This window comes from Limanda limanda, chromosome 4 (genome assembly GCF_963576545.1).
Source record: "Limanda limanda chromosome 4, fLimLim1.1, whole genome shotgun sequence".
NCBI classification, from domain to species: Eukaryota; Metazoa; Chordata; class Actinopteri; order Pleuronectiformes; family Pleuronectidae; genus Limanda; species Limanda limanda.
This window is the reverse complement of record NC_083639.1, coordinates 11,027,783-11,039,928: the sequence shown is the minus strand read 5'-3', so window position 1 is coordinate 11,039,928 and position 12,146 is coordinate 11,027,783. Positions and strand designations below refer to the sequence as shown.

General features: G+C 45.5%; 2 protein-coding genes across 2 annotated transcripts in view; one reads left to right on the top strand and one right to left on the bottom strand.

Annotated features, from left to right (window-relative positions):
* Nucleotides 1-12,146, top strand: part of LOC132999547 (low-density lipoprotein receptor-related protein 1-like) — a 112,769-nt gene that overhangs the window by 77,255 nt on the left and 23,368 nt on the right. Inside the window, exons 32-47 of the mRNA XM_061069240.1 lie at nucleotides 41-190; nucleotides 685-825; nucleotides 1,035-1,160; nucleotides 1,273-1,404; nucleotides 1,526-1,660; nucleotides 1,839-1,968; nucleotides 2,085-2,211; nucleotides 2,304-2,455; nucleotides 2,590-2,714; nucleotides 3,085-3,459; nucleotides 8,217-8,406; nucleotides 9,149-9,353; nucleotides 9,512-9,704; nucleotides 10,749-10,874; nucleotides 11,002-11,130; nucleotides 11,230-11,349. Of these exons, the coding sequence (XP_060925223.1) occupies nucleotides 41-190; nucleotides 685-825; nucleotides 1,035-1,160; nucleotides 1,273-1,404; nucleotides 1,526-1,660; nucleotides 1,839-1,968; nucleotides 2,085-2,211; nucleotides 2,304-2,455; nucleotides 2,590-2,714; nucleotides 3,085-3,459; nucleotides 8,217-8,406; nucleotides 9,149-9,353; nucleotides 9,512-9,704; nucleotides 10,749-10,874; nucleotides 11,002-11,130; nucleotides 11,230-11,349 (2,556 nt within the window). The remainder of the gene's footprint in view (nucleotides 1-40; nucleotides 191-684; nucleotides 826-1,034; nucleotides 1,161-1,272; nucleotides 1,405-1,525; nucleotides 1,661-1,838; nucleotides 1,969-2,084; nucleotides 2,212-2,303; nucleotides 2,456-2,589; nucleotides 2,715-3,084; nucleotides 3,460-8,216; nucleotides 8,407-9,148; nucleotides 9,354-9,511; nucleotides 9,705-10,748; nucleotides 10,875-11,001; nucleotides 11,131-11,229; nucleotides 11,350-12,146) is intronic.
* LOC132999338 (delta-type opioid receptor) lies at nucleotides 3,669-5,820 on the bottom strand. Its single transcript, XM_061068985.1, has one exon. It carries the CDS (start codon nucleotides 5,105-5,107, stop codon nucleotides 4,091-4,093), a length of 1,017 nt encoding a protein of 338 aa, XP_060924968.1. The 5' UTR covers nucleotides 5,108-5,820; the 3' UTR covers nucleotides 3,669-4,090.

Genomic DNA, 12,146 nt, shown 5'->3' with positions numbered 1-12,146 from the left:
GCCCATCATTACACATCTGAGCCTTCTGGTGTTTCCCCAGGTCTGTCCATCGACTTCGACGCGGAGCAGCTTTACTGGATCAGCTCAGGAAACAGCACCATCAACCGCTGCAAGCTGGACGGCTCGGGACTGGAGGTGCTGGAAGGAGTCAAGGGGAAGCTGACCAAGGCCACCGCTCTGGCCATCATGGGTACGCCTCCAGAAAATGTTCATTTCAGCCACTGATGAAGGCAGAGAGTTCAGACATGTCAAACTTTGTAACTTTGTAATTTTTTTTTACTGCGTTATGTTTTTGTGACGTGTCAGAGGATAAAAAAAAAAAAAAAAAAAAAAACTTGACATATTTTCAAAACTACCTGTAAGAAAACATTTACAAAATGGAGTCTGAATCTCCGGCTGTGTCTTCGTTACAGAGTGAAACATTAAGTTTGTAGTATAGATACATTTACAGATTATGATAACTTAACCATGTTGCAGATTTATATTTCGGCTGTTAAATGTTAATTGAAAGTTAATGTTTCCTTCGAGTCCCCTCATGTGCTCTCCAAGTGCCCTTTTCAACAATTTCCTAGAGAATAATTCATGATAATTATGAGCAATATTCCTTGCTGGTTCTGAGAGCCCCTCTAGAGTTACATCAGGCTTCACTGAAGTGCTGATCGTCCTGTGTGTTGTGTCCTTCAGGAGAGAAGTTGTGGTGGGCGGATCAAGGAACAGACCAGATAGGAACCTGTGACAAGAAGGACGGTGGAACCTGGAAAATCCTGAGGAACAGCACGTCCCCCATGATGCACATGAAAATCTACAATGAAACCGTGCAGAAAGGTATTGGACCAGCTGCCGTGTGCCAGCCTTTTCTGAGCTTAAATAACTTTTATCTTGGTTAAATTACTGCAGGAAAAATTGTCCCTGCCTTGTTGAAGGTCTGCTTTGCTTGTTGCATGTTATCTACACTAAAAAAACATCTGTTTATGTCCCTGCAACTGCTCTATGATTTGTTTTGTGAGTTTGTTCCTGTGCTTTTATTTTCCCAGGCACTAATCTTTGCAGTATTAACAATGGAGACTGTTCCCAGCTGTGTCTCCCCACCTCCCCGACCACCAGAGCCTGCATGTGCACAGCAGGATACAGCCTGCGCACGGGACAGCAGTCTTGTGAAGGTACGGCACACTCGTATACATACTGTATTGGGCTGAAGAAACTGATGAACAAGATTAATGTGTGATGCAGAACAATCTATAACCTGGGGGGGGGATTGTTTGTTTTCTGCAGGAGTTGGATCTTTCCTGTTGTACTCTGTGCATGAGGGCATACGTGGTATTCCTCTGGACCCGTCTGACAAGTCTGATGCCCTCGTACCAGTGTCAGGCACTTCCTTAGCTGTCGGCATAGATTTCCATGCTGGTAAGACTCCTACTCCCACCTGCTATCATGCATGAAGGCACACATCTCTTTTCTGTGTGATACTATATAAGAATAAAGGAAACCTGTGCTCGGTCAGACTCTTATTATGTTTTCTTTCCAGATAATGACACAATCTACTGGGTGGATATGGGCCTGAGCACCATCAGCAGGGCCAAGAGAGACCAGACCTGGAGAGAGGATGTGGTCACTAATGGTATTGGCAGAGTGGAAGGCATCGCTGTTGACTGGATAGCAGGTGAGGCACGCAGTAAACACGGTCTGTTACCATGCAGCAAAAGAGGAAAAATGTGATAACTCGAAAGTAAGCTGAACGTGTAGCACTAAGAGAGGGAGAAAAAAAAGCGAGGTCAGACAGGGTTCACTTCTGCATCAGCGAGCCTGCACATCATTGCTTCCTCCTCCATCCTCCGCAGGAAACATCTACTGGACGGACCAAGGGTTTGATGTGATCGAGGTTGCCAGATTGAACGGCTCCTTCCGCTATGTGGTGATCTCCCAGGGCCTGGACAAGCCTCGAGCCATCACCGTCCACCCAGCCAAAGGGTGAGAGGACACAGCACCGGCAGCAGCTCCAATTACCATCCTACCTGTCTTCAGCTCCTGCTCCAGTAGTTTCTCTCCTCGTTGACCTCTGTGTCTTGCCGTGTTTATGTTTGCAGCTACCTGTTCTGGACAGAGTGGGGTCAGTATCCGCGTATCGAGCGATCGCGTCTGGACGGCACTCAGAGGGCCGTCCTGGTCAATGGCAGTATCAGCTGGCCCAACGGTATCTCCATCGACTATGAGGTAAAGCGTTGCAGATCGTTCTAGCTTCTATATCACTGCTTTAATGAACTTAACATTGCAACATTACTGTCTGTGTGTGTGTGTGCACGTAGGAGAGTCTGCTGTACTGGTGCGATGCAAGGACGGACAAGATCGAGCGAATCAACCTTGAAACGGGAGAAAACAGGGAAGTGGTGCTGGCCAACAACAACATGGACATGTTCTCTGTGTCGGTGTTTGAGAGCTACATTTACTGGAGCGACAGGTCAGATTTACCCCCACAAGTCTCCTGATAGCTGTGATATTCCTCTGATATCCTTTTTAGTATTTATATCAATCATCTGTAATATCTGCAAACATCAGTCACCTTTTAATGCTGTTTGTCTGTGTGCTTTAAAGGACCCATGCTAATGGCTCCATAAAGAGAGGCAACAAGGACAATGCCACAGACTCGGTGTCTCTGAGGACTGGTATTGGCGTACAGCTCAAAGACATCAAGGTTTTCAACAGGGCCAGACAACAAGGTAAACACTGTGGCTTCTGTTAAATCTGTGAAACTGTTAAAACTGAAGCATTTTAAAGACAGAATACAAGAAACCGTTTAAATAATTTAAAACAGATGTACATAATATACAGAAATGTGTTGAGAAATGTATTTATGTAAAATGCAGTGGAGCAAGATCATTGCATGAGGATGTATACTGTATTTGTGCAATATATAGACAAAGACATACATATATAGACTTTTAAAAGTACATATGTAAATATTTATGTAATATATATATGTAATAGGTGAATTTCACAATAAGACGCATACATTTAGAATGTTCACTGAAAGAAATATTTGAAAACTGTAGTTGATAATAACCTCATTGGTTTCATGTGTGTCTACAGGGACTAATGTGTGTAAAGACAAAAATGGAGGCTGCCAGCAGCTCTGTCTGTTCCGTGGCAACGGGCAGCGCACGTGCGCCTGCGCCCATGGCATGCTGGCCGAGGACGGCAGCGGCTGCCGGGACTACGACGGCTACCTGCTCTACTCGGAGCGCACTATACTAAAGAGCGTCCACCTGTCAGACGAAAACAACCTGAACGCACCCATTAAACCTTTCGAGGACCCAGAGCACATGAAGAACGTCATTGCTCTCACTTTCGACTACAGAGGAGGAGGAGGGAAGGGAGCCAACCGCGTCTTCTTCAGCGACATCCACTTTGGCAACATCCAGCAGATCAGTGATGATGGATCGGACCGCAAGACTGTAGTCGAGAGTGAGTTTATCCACATATTAAGTTTGTGTTAACCTTTTTTTGCCTCCTCTCATTCTTTAACGAGACGCACTCAGCTTCCTTCCCCATTAATCTCCCCCCTTTCATTATTATCATCAAGCATCAGTTCTGGTAATTCCACGTTTTTGTGAATAACAAAGAATTGAAAACACTCTAATTGATCTAAACAGAACCTGAAGTTGTAGCCAAGGTTTAGATAAAAGGAACTTTATTTTTTTAATCAGTGTTTTGAGAATAGAGTGTATACAAACATAAACAGGCCCAGAGACACACAGAGCTTTATTCACCTTGTGTCAACACAACCAAACACAGCTGCACCATTAATGTTTGACCAAAGTTTCTTTTACTTTAGTCTGTTTTACAAGGAATGTATGATTCAACATTGTTTGTGCGGCTGTCCCTGTAGAGCAGCACCTCCCAAAACAATAGGTTTGATCTTGTACATGACGTCTAGGCTTTATGAGAGTTCTTTAGAGGACTTGTTCCAAATGCTGATCATGTCCGTTTTGTTCATACGAGTATTGCTGCCACTCGGCTTGTAAATGTTTTATTGCAGCTCCCAGCTTGGATTTGCTGAGTGTTAAAGTGTCAGCTGTTCAGTTCTATTACGTTTTCAGGCAGCAGTCGTGGCCACAGCTCCACCAGCTCTTTGCCCCCCCCTCTTGAACAGCCTCAGCAGGTCTTGTCTGAACTTTTCGGACATGAGCACGTAGAGGATGGGGTTCATCACTGTGGAGGAAGTCGCCATGAGGCGTGCGAACACACTGAAGGGGCCGTAGCGTGGTGAGGCGCCGGTGGCCCCTGAGCTGTTGTCCACCAGCAGGGCCAGCATCAGGCCATAGGACGGCAGCCAGCACAGGGTGAAGGCCAGCACCAGCATGGCCGACGTCTGTGTCACTTTGCTCTGGTAGCGCTCCACTTGGGGGGCCCGGCCGGCGCTCCGACTCCTCCACAGGAACAGGTAGATGCTGCCGTAGGCCACCGCGATGGTGACGAGTGGAAGCAAGAACGCCATGAGGAAGTGCAGCAGCCCGTAGATCACCTGGTCTCGCTGGGACAGGAAGGCAAAGCAGGCAAGGTCAGGGCTCCCCACGGAGCGAAACACCAGTTGAGGGACGGCCAGGCTGCAGGCCGGGACCCAGAGGAGCACGGCAGCTGATGCCACCCGGCGTGGAGAGAGGACAGAGAAAGCTCTCGCAGGATGCACCACAGTCAGGTAGCGGGACGCCGCCAGCGTGGCCAGCGTGAAGGCGCTCGCCGAGGAGCAGGCCGATCCCAGGAAACTCACCAGGCGACACATCACGTCTCCAAACACCCAGCGCTGCAGAGCTATGGCGATGGTGTGGAAGGGGAGCATGGAGAGCAACAGCAGGTCAGCAGCGCTCAGGGCCACCAGGAGGATGTCCGTCCCCGTGCCCGTCAGGGTGCCGCGAGGAGACGACCCAGCACGTCCCACTCCTCTCCTGTGCCTCCCACACAGGATCACCATCACCACAGTGTGGCCCCCGACCCCCAGCACCAGGATCAGTGTGTCTAATACCGGAACCAGGACCTGCTCCACGTTGCCCAGCCCGCTGCCACTGCTGTTCCCATGCAGATCCCCTGAACCAGTAGAGTTCCAGGGCTGCATCTTGTCTCCGGTTTACTGCCACTGTTCAAACACCTTTGGCTTCTGGTTGGGTCAATATGATCAAGCCAGTCATAAAACTACTGATAACGCATGTGGGAATGATTACTCAGGCTGTGGGTGCACTCAGAAATACCACCACACAGATTTCCAATTGTTTAACATCTAGAGTGTCGTTTAAAATGAAGATTTTAAGATTTAAAGATGATATTTAACACACTTTACATATATATATATGTATCTAAGTTCCTACTTAGTGAGTGTTAAATGAACATTACCTTCCTAGAAACTGTTCTTTAAAAAACATCCAGCAAATGACCTCTCTCATATAGATGTGTTAAAGCTGCTTCCCATGTGTCGTATATGAAGAAAGCCACAGTCCTCGCAATCAGCTCCGGTTCTGTGAGGCTGGGGGGGGGCGGGGGGAAGAGGGAGTCAAATATCACCAGACCCCTCCAGTGAAGTCAAGGCGCCACTGATTTCTCAGCTGTTCTCATCCTTCCCCAAAAGACTCTTGTTGAGATTGTCCAAGTGTTGAGGGCAGATTGCGTGATTTCCTGTCATCGCCGCGTGAAACACCAATCAGGCTCGGCAATCCGCAATCAGTCTTCCTCCTGCCTCCCCAGGAAGGAGGTCTCATCAGAAAACACAGTGGTTTCAGAGGAGCGATAGAGACGGAAATAGCTCGACAGAAAGATAAGATGAATCCCAGTAAACGGCAGGTGAACTCTGGACTGATTATCTCAGAGCTGGAGAGATGTGGGCCGGCCTGCTTTTTGTGGGAGGGTCTAACAAGGCCATACACAGTATTTTTCCCATGGTCCATTGTTCCTGTTCATTTTCTGAGAGGATCTGTATTTTCTAGGAGTGCTGCACCTGCACACACACAAACAGACACACACATGTAGATAAAGAATAAACACATAGAGACACAGTGAAGAAGTGTTTCCCTTCAGAAATCAGGGTAATTATTGACCGCCAGCCCGACAGAAAACACTAAACTGTATCTCACCTACTTTAGATTACTGCAATAAAAGACGATCTGTGTCAGTGGAACCAGTTCAGCTCGGCAGCTGTAAATCCAGCTCATCTGCATCATTGCAAACACAGACGTAAGGACCCCAGATTGGCTTTGGTCAACAAGATAAAAAAGTGAAAATCAGGAATTTAAGTCAAGCTCCGCTGCAGGCCAAAGATTTACAATTCATTAACAGCTCTGTGGGAAAAAAAACGGAAATGGCGGTGAATGGATTTCACGTTGCTCTGTATCGATTTTTTACAGACGTTGATTTATGATCGTGAGAGGCAGAGTAGAGTTTCTGCCTCTGCTCCACTTTCCCAGTTGCTTTGCTTCATTCAGACGACCGTGTGTTACGGAGCAGACCAACGTTGATTCATGGCCACTGGTGCGGCTGTGGCACCGGGGGTAGAGCGGGTCCTCCTCCAACCAGAGAGTAGGCGGTTCAATCTCAGTCCTCCCCATTGTCCTTGGGCAAGATATTGAACCTCATAGAAAAAGTGATGCCCACTGTATTAATGTGTGAATTGAAAACTTTAAAAGTGCTTAGAAGTGCTATATGAATTAGGGGTGGGAATTGGCAAAAATGTGACGATTCAATAGTATTGCGATATTTGGGCCACAATTCAATAGTATTGCGATCCTGCGATATATTGCGATACTGCAAGTATTGCGATTCGATTCCGCGATATATTGCGATTCATGTCCCCCATATTATTCAAAGGCATTACAAAAAATGAGGAAAATAAGACTGCTCAACTCACTTCAAATGTCAGAATTAATTCTGTGAAAAACATTGTCTTCAACACATTAACTGAAAAAACTTTGTCCTTGAACATTCAGGACACAGGACCTTTGTAATTATTTTCTGAATAGGAGACCTCTCAAATGAACGCTGAGCTCCCAGCACATAACTTACAATTATTTAAATACAATACACTAGCATCAAGCAGACATAATAGAGTAACATAAACCTGAGAATAATCATATAAATAAGAGTAACCTAGAGCTTCAATCAAATTGAGAAAAATAAACAAATGTGTACTGCTAGAGTCCAGTCCAGTTGGCTGCAAGGTCATGACCCAAAATGTTAAATTCATTTGGGAATATTGGCATTTTTGTTCAGAAAAGGGAGTTGGTCAACATGCTCAGATGTTAAAGTGCTCCTCTGGGTCGTTACTATATCTCCTGCAGTGGAGAACACTCAGCAGACACACTAGTGCCTGGAATGGTCAGGTATCTTTTTAAATCCTGAAACTCTCCTTGTCATGCTTTGCCAGCCAGGGGCTGTTACATATATAATTGTAAATAAATTATAAAAAAAATAAAAAAGAATTGCAATTGCAAAGTACTTTGTACTACAGTATCGATATAATCGCGGGCGCAAAATATTGCGATATTGAAAAGAATCGATTTTTTTCCCCACCACTAATATGAATACAGACTGTAGGTGAATCTCTCTGATCCCTTGTGCCGAGCTGTGACAAGAGGGAGGTCGTCTCCGTTCCTGGAAGAATAACAGGGTCTGTAATCATCAGACCCTCGATGTTCCTCTGCAGACACAATAACAAGAAGGCAGACCACGGCCAGTTATCTCGTTTTAAAGTGATCTGTTTGTAAATTAACTCTTGCTGAAGTATATTTAAGCGTGTGATTGTGTCTGTGTGTGTTGTTTCTCCACCAGTTTCTCTGCTGCCACAGAATGCTGTGTTCCTCCATCTCAGCTGCTTGTCCTCCGTCCTCCCTTCTTACTCATTTCTTGGAAATTTACTTTTTACTCCTCATCTGTTGATGAGATAGTGAGAGAAACACGCAGGCTGTTATCATGACCTTTTTAGTGCGATATCTGTTGGTTAAAAGCCTTGAATCACACTGTGTTCCTGGTCCTAAATACCATGTAATACCCATCCTCTGATGTGTGTTGCTCCACCGAGCTGCTGCCAGACACAGTCCACACTTGACCTCGGAACACAGCACCCTCCTGTCTTCTCCCTCATTTTGGCTTAATCTCTCGCTGTTTTGTTTTTCTCTACCTCTCTGTTTTCTGTATTTAACTATGTTTCTTCCCCCTCTTCTCTCCATCCCTCTCTTCAGACGTGGGCTCAGTGGAGGGCTTGGCGTACCACAGGGGCTGGGATATGCTGTACTGGACGAGCTACACAACCTCCACCATCACGCGCCACTCTGTGGACCAGATCCGCTGGGGTGCCGTCAACCGGCACACGGTGGTCACGATGTCGGGAGATGACCACCCCCGAGCGTTCGTCCTCGACGAGTGTCAGAGGTCAGAACTCATTCAGTTATTCCTATACAACTAGAATTATGCCCAACCCCTCCACAAAAGTCCACGGAATTTTGTCGGATTTTGTGTGATCCCAGACACGGCAGAAAATATAACCTCTTTGGCGGAGGTAATAATGCTGCCATATAAACTTTGTTTTTAGGGAATATATTGTTTGAAACGTGGTACATAAAAGACAAAAAACTGCTCGCTATACTGCTGGCAGCTAGTAAGAAATGTGTCACGAGGAAATGGTTAAAAGTGGACCCTCCCACCATTGATGAATGGATTGAAATTGTGTATGAGATTTATGTTATGGAAAAGATCTCTTTTTCCCTCAAGGTCGAGAAAGACATTTTTTATAAGACCTGGACCAAATGGACTGAGTATGTAAAACCAGTTAGATGTGATTTTATTTGAATATACTTGTGTTTTGTGTGATCCTCCTTTTTTTTGATGTGAAGTGCGCTCCCCGGTTGTGTTCTCTTTACCTCTGTTATTGTTCCTACATGGAGTAGTTTAGGTCCATAAAACAAAACCCCAGAAAGGCAGTATGTACAAAATCACCCAAACTTACTACATCCATCCTTTCTTATGTTCTTGACAGACTAAAGCTGTATTCAATGTATGTGATGGAAATGTGCCTTTCTAAATAAAAAGAGAATTTCAGAAAAAAAATAATGCTGCCGTATAATGTCAGAACTTTACATCTTTTTAAATCGCAGATTCGTTTTCTCTCTTACAGCCTCATGTTCTGGACCAACTGGAACGAGCAGTCTCCCAGTATCATGCGTGCCACCCTGACTGGCTCCAATGTCCTTGTGATCATTGGCAGCGACATCCGAACACCTAACGGCCTGGCCATCGACCACCGAGCTGAGAAACTCTACTTCTCTGACGCCACACTGGATAAGATAGAGCGCTGCGAGTATGACGGCAGTCGGCGCTATGTGAGTGACGTAAACATTAGCATGTTGTACATCGTGAAGCGTAATGGAAATAGTTGTACTTTGGTAGAATGGCATTGCCTAATAACAGCCGTCGGTTTGTTTATTTGGAAATCCCTGAACGTGTGAGCTCACGGCTGTGGTGGTGCTTCCCCCTGCAGGTGGTGCTGAAGAATGAGCCGGTCCATCCGTTCGGCCTGGCCGTCTACGGTGACTACATCTTCTGGACCGACTGGGTGAGGAGGGCCGTGCTCCGCGCTGACAAATACACAGGAGGAGACATGAAGGTGCTGCGTGCTGACATCCCTCAGCAGCCAATGGGCATCGTGGCAGTGGCCAACGACACCAACAGCTGTGAGTGTTTACACACACAGAGAAAGAGAGATCCAGAAGTGTGTGTGTGTGAGTGTGTGTGTGTGTGTGTGTGTGTGTGTGTGTCCACAGTCAGTGCTAAGTACAGGTCTGAATGTACGTTAAAAGCATCTTCAATGCATCCTGAGAGCCGATCCGATGGTCTACGACTCATGTAGCCACATTCTTTTGGCTGTGTGAACAGGGGAACACACATGTGAAGGACTGACCTGCCTCCCTGTGCTCTCACTGCACATGACTGGAGTGATCCACCAGAGACACATACATCACTGAAGCAGAGACGATAGTCAGAATTTAGCTGGCGAGTCAAGGAATAGTTTTCTTCCAGCAGTTGTCAGTGCACGTTCATCTGTTTTGGGGCCGTAGCTTGGATAACCAACCGTAAACAATGGGAAGTAAAAGATCGTTAGGATTTAACAGGAAAAGTTGAAGGCAAAGTTAGAACACAGGCGTCTCTGAAGCCAGTACGTCAAACACTCACCGGCACAGAACACGTGAACAAAGATGTTTTTCTGCCCCAACAGAGCAGTTAATGGGATGACAAAAGTAATTTGGGCGACAGATTTTTGAGCACCAACATCAGCTCTGTTACACCACACACACACACACACACACACGCACTTTCTAAATTGCTGCTCACTTCACTTTTCTCCACACGTCTTCACCTCTCTCTTCCACTCATCTCGGCCCCATCTCTCCTATTGTCCGTTCGCTTTCAAATCAGCGCAGCCCTGCATTCTTTTTCTCTCTTCCATATCTTCGGCAATCTTCCGTCTCAAGTTGCCTCATTCAGTAAACTCTTTCTCGCTCCGATGCCCACAGTGGCCATACAAGCTGAAAGCCTGCGGTAAAAAGCTGCAAATCCCATTTAGATTGAGTCACATTGAATTATGCAGTCAGCAGAAGCAGAGCCATGGCCACATTCTGTCTGCCGATGCGGAGGCATGGGTTTGTGTTGTGTGTCAGGAGGGGTCAGGAATAAATTCTCATTCACTTGTGTGTGTGTGTGTGTGTGTGTCTGCGTAGGTGAGTTCTCTATGTGCCGCGTCAACAACGGAGGATGTCAGGATCTGTGTCTGCTGACCTCTGAGGGAAGGGTCAACTGCAGTTGCCGTGGCGACAGGCAACTTTTGGAAGACAACACCTGCATAGGTACGACAAGCAAGGGATCCACTAAAACAAAAGTTCAGCTTGAAATTATGAACTTATAAAGTCAGCTTTAATTTACTGCTTCATTAAAGTATGATTTGTGTGTTTTTTTCCTGTCCTTGTCTCACAGCCCTTAACACTACATGTAACAATATTGATGAATTTGAGTGTGGAAACGGAGACTGTGTTAACTACACCCTGACCTGTGATGGCATGGCCCACTGCAAGGACAAGTCGGATGAGAAACAGTCCTACTGTGGTGAGTGGAACGTTCTTCTCTGTCCAGACAGTTTTCAGCCGTTCTCTCCTTGTTGAAACTTGTAAGTTGAGTCCGTGTCTCTTTCTGTCTGGTCCTCAGCCAACCGCTCGTGTAAGAAAGGCTACAGACGCTGTGTGAACAGTCGCTGCGTGGGTCACAGCTCCTGGTGCAACGGCCAGGACGACTGTGGAGACAACTCTGATGAACTCTTCTGTAACAGTGAGTCAAGTCTTCCCATTAAATATGTTATAAAAATAAGACAAGACAAGATTAACTTTATTTATATCACGTTGGGGAAATCCATTTATGACAGGAGCAGGTATTTCAAATTAGGTGTCAAAAAATGTAAAAGCTTAGAATCCAGTTACAAGAAAATCAAGTAAAAATCCAGTTAAATAAAATCAAGAAAGAAAGAAATGTACTCGAATAAATGTACTTGTGACGCAGGAAGGGAAGGAGGATGTATACTGTATTTGTGCATTATGTATAAGGAGTAGGGTTGCAAAATTCCGGGAATATTCAAACTTGGAAACTTGCCATGGGAATTAACGGGAATTAACAGGAATTAACGGGAATAAACTGGAAATGTTGTTGGGTAATTTATACTTACTGTATTCACCTTGTCATATACAGACATAAATATAAACATTTTGTTTTGTCATAGGCTGATTTGAGCCCTGAGGAAACTTTGGGCACTTGACTTTATGCTTCGGCGTCGTTGTGTCATTCTTAACATAGGTCTTTGCACAGTATTTGCAAGTGTACACAGCCTTTCCTTCTACATTGGATGGGGTGAAATGTCTCCACACATGAGATAGTGCACGTGGCATTGTTCTGTAGAATAAGATGAGAAAAAAGTTTGTAAAAAAACGCTAATGCAATGCCAGAGATATAAATAGTTAGCCAAACAATTGGAATCGTCTGTAAAAATATTTTACAATTGATGGATAAATGAATGGAAAGAGGCTAGATGAACAGATAAACAATCCTCAATAAGCATGCTAATATATTTTCCC

What these genes read in the sequence shown, in the direction of transcription:
- LOC132999338 (XM_061068985.1), bottom strand. Translation starts at nt 5,107, where the DNA reads ATGCAGCCCTGGAACTCTACTGGTTCAGGGGATCTGCATGGGAACAGC.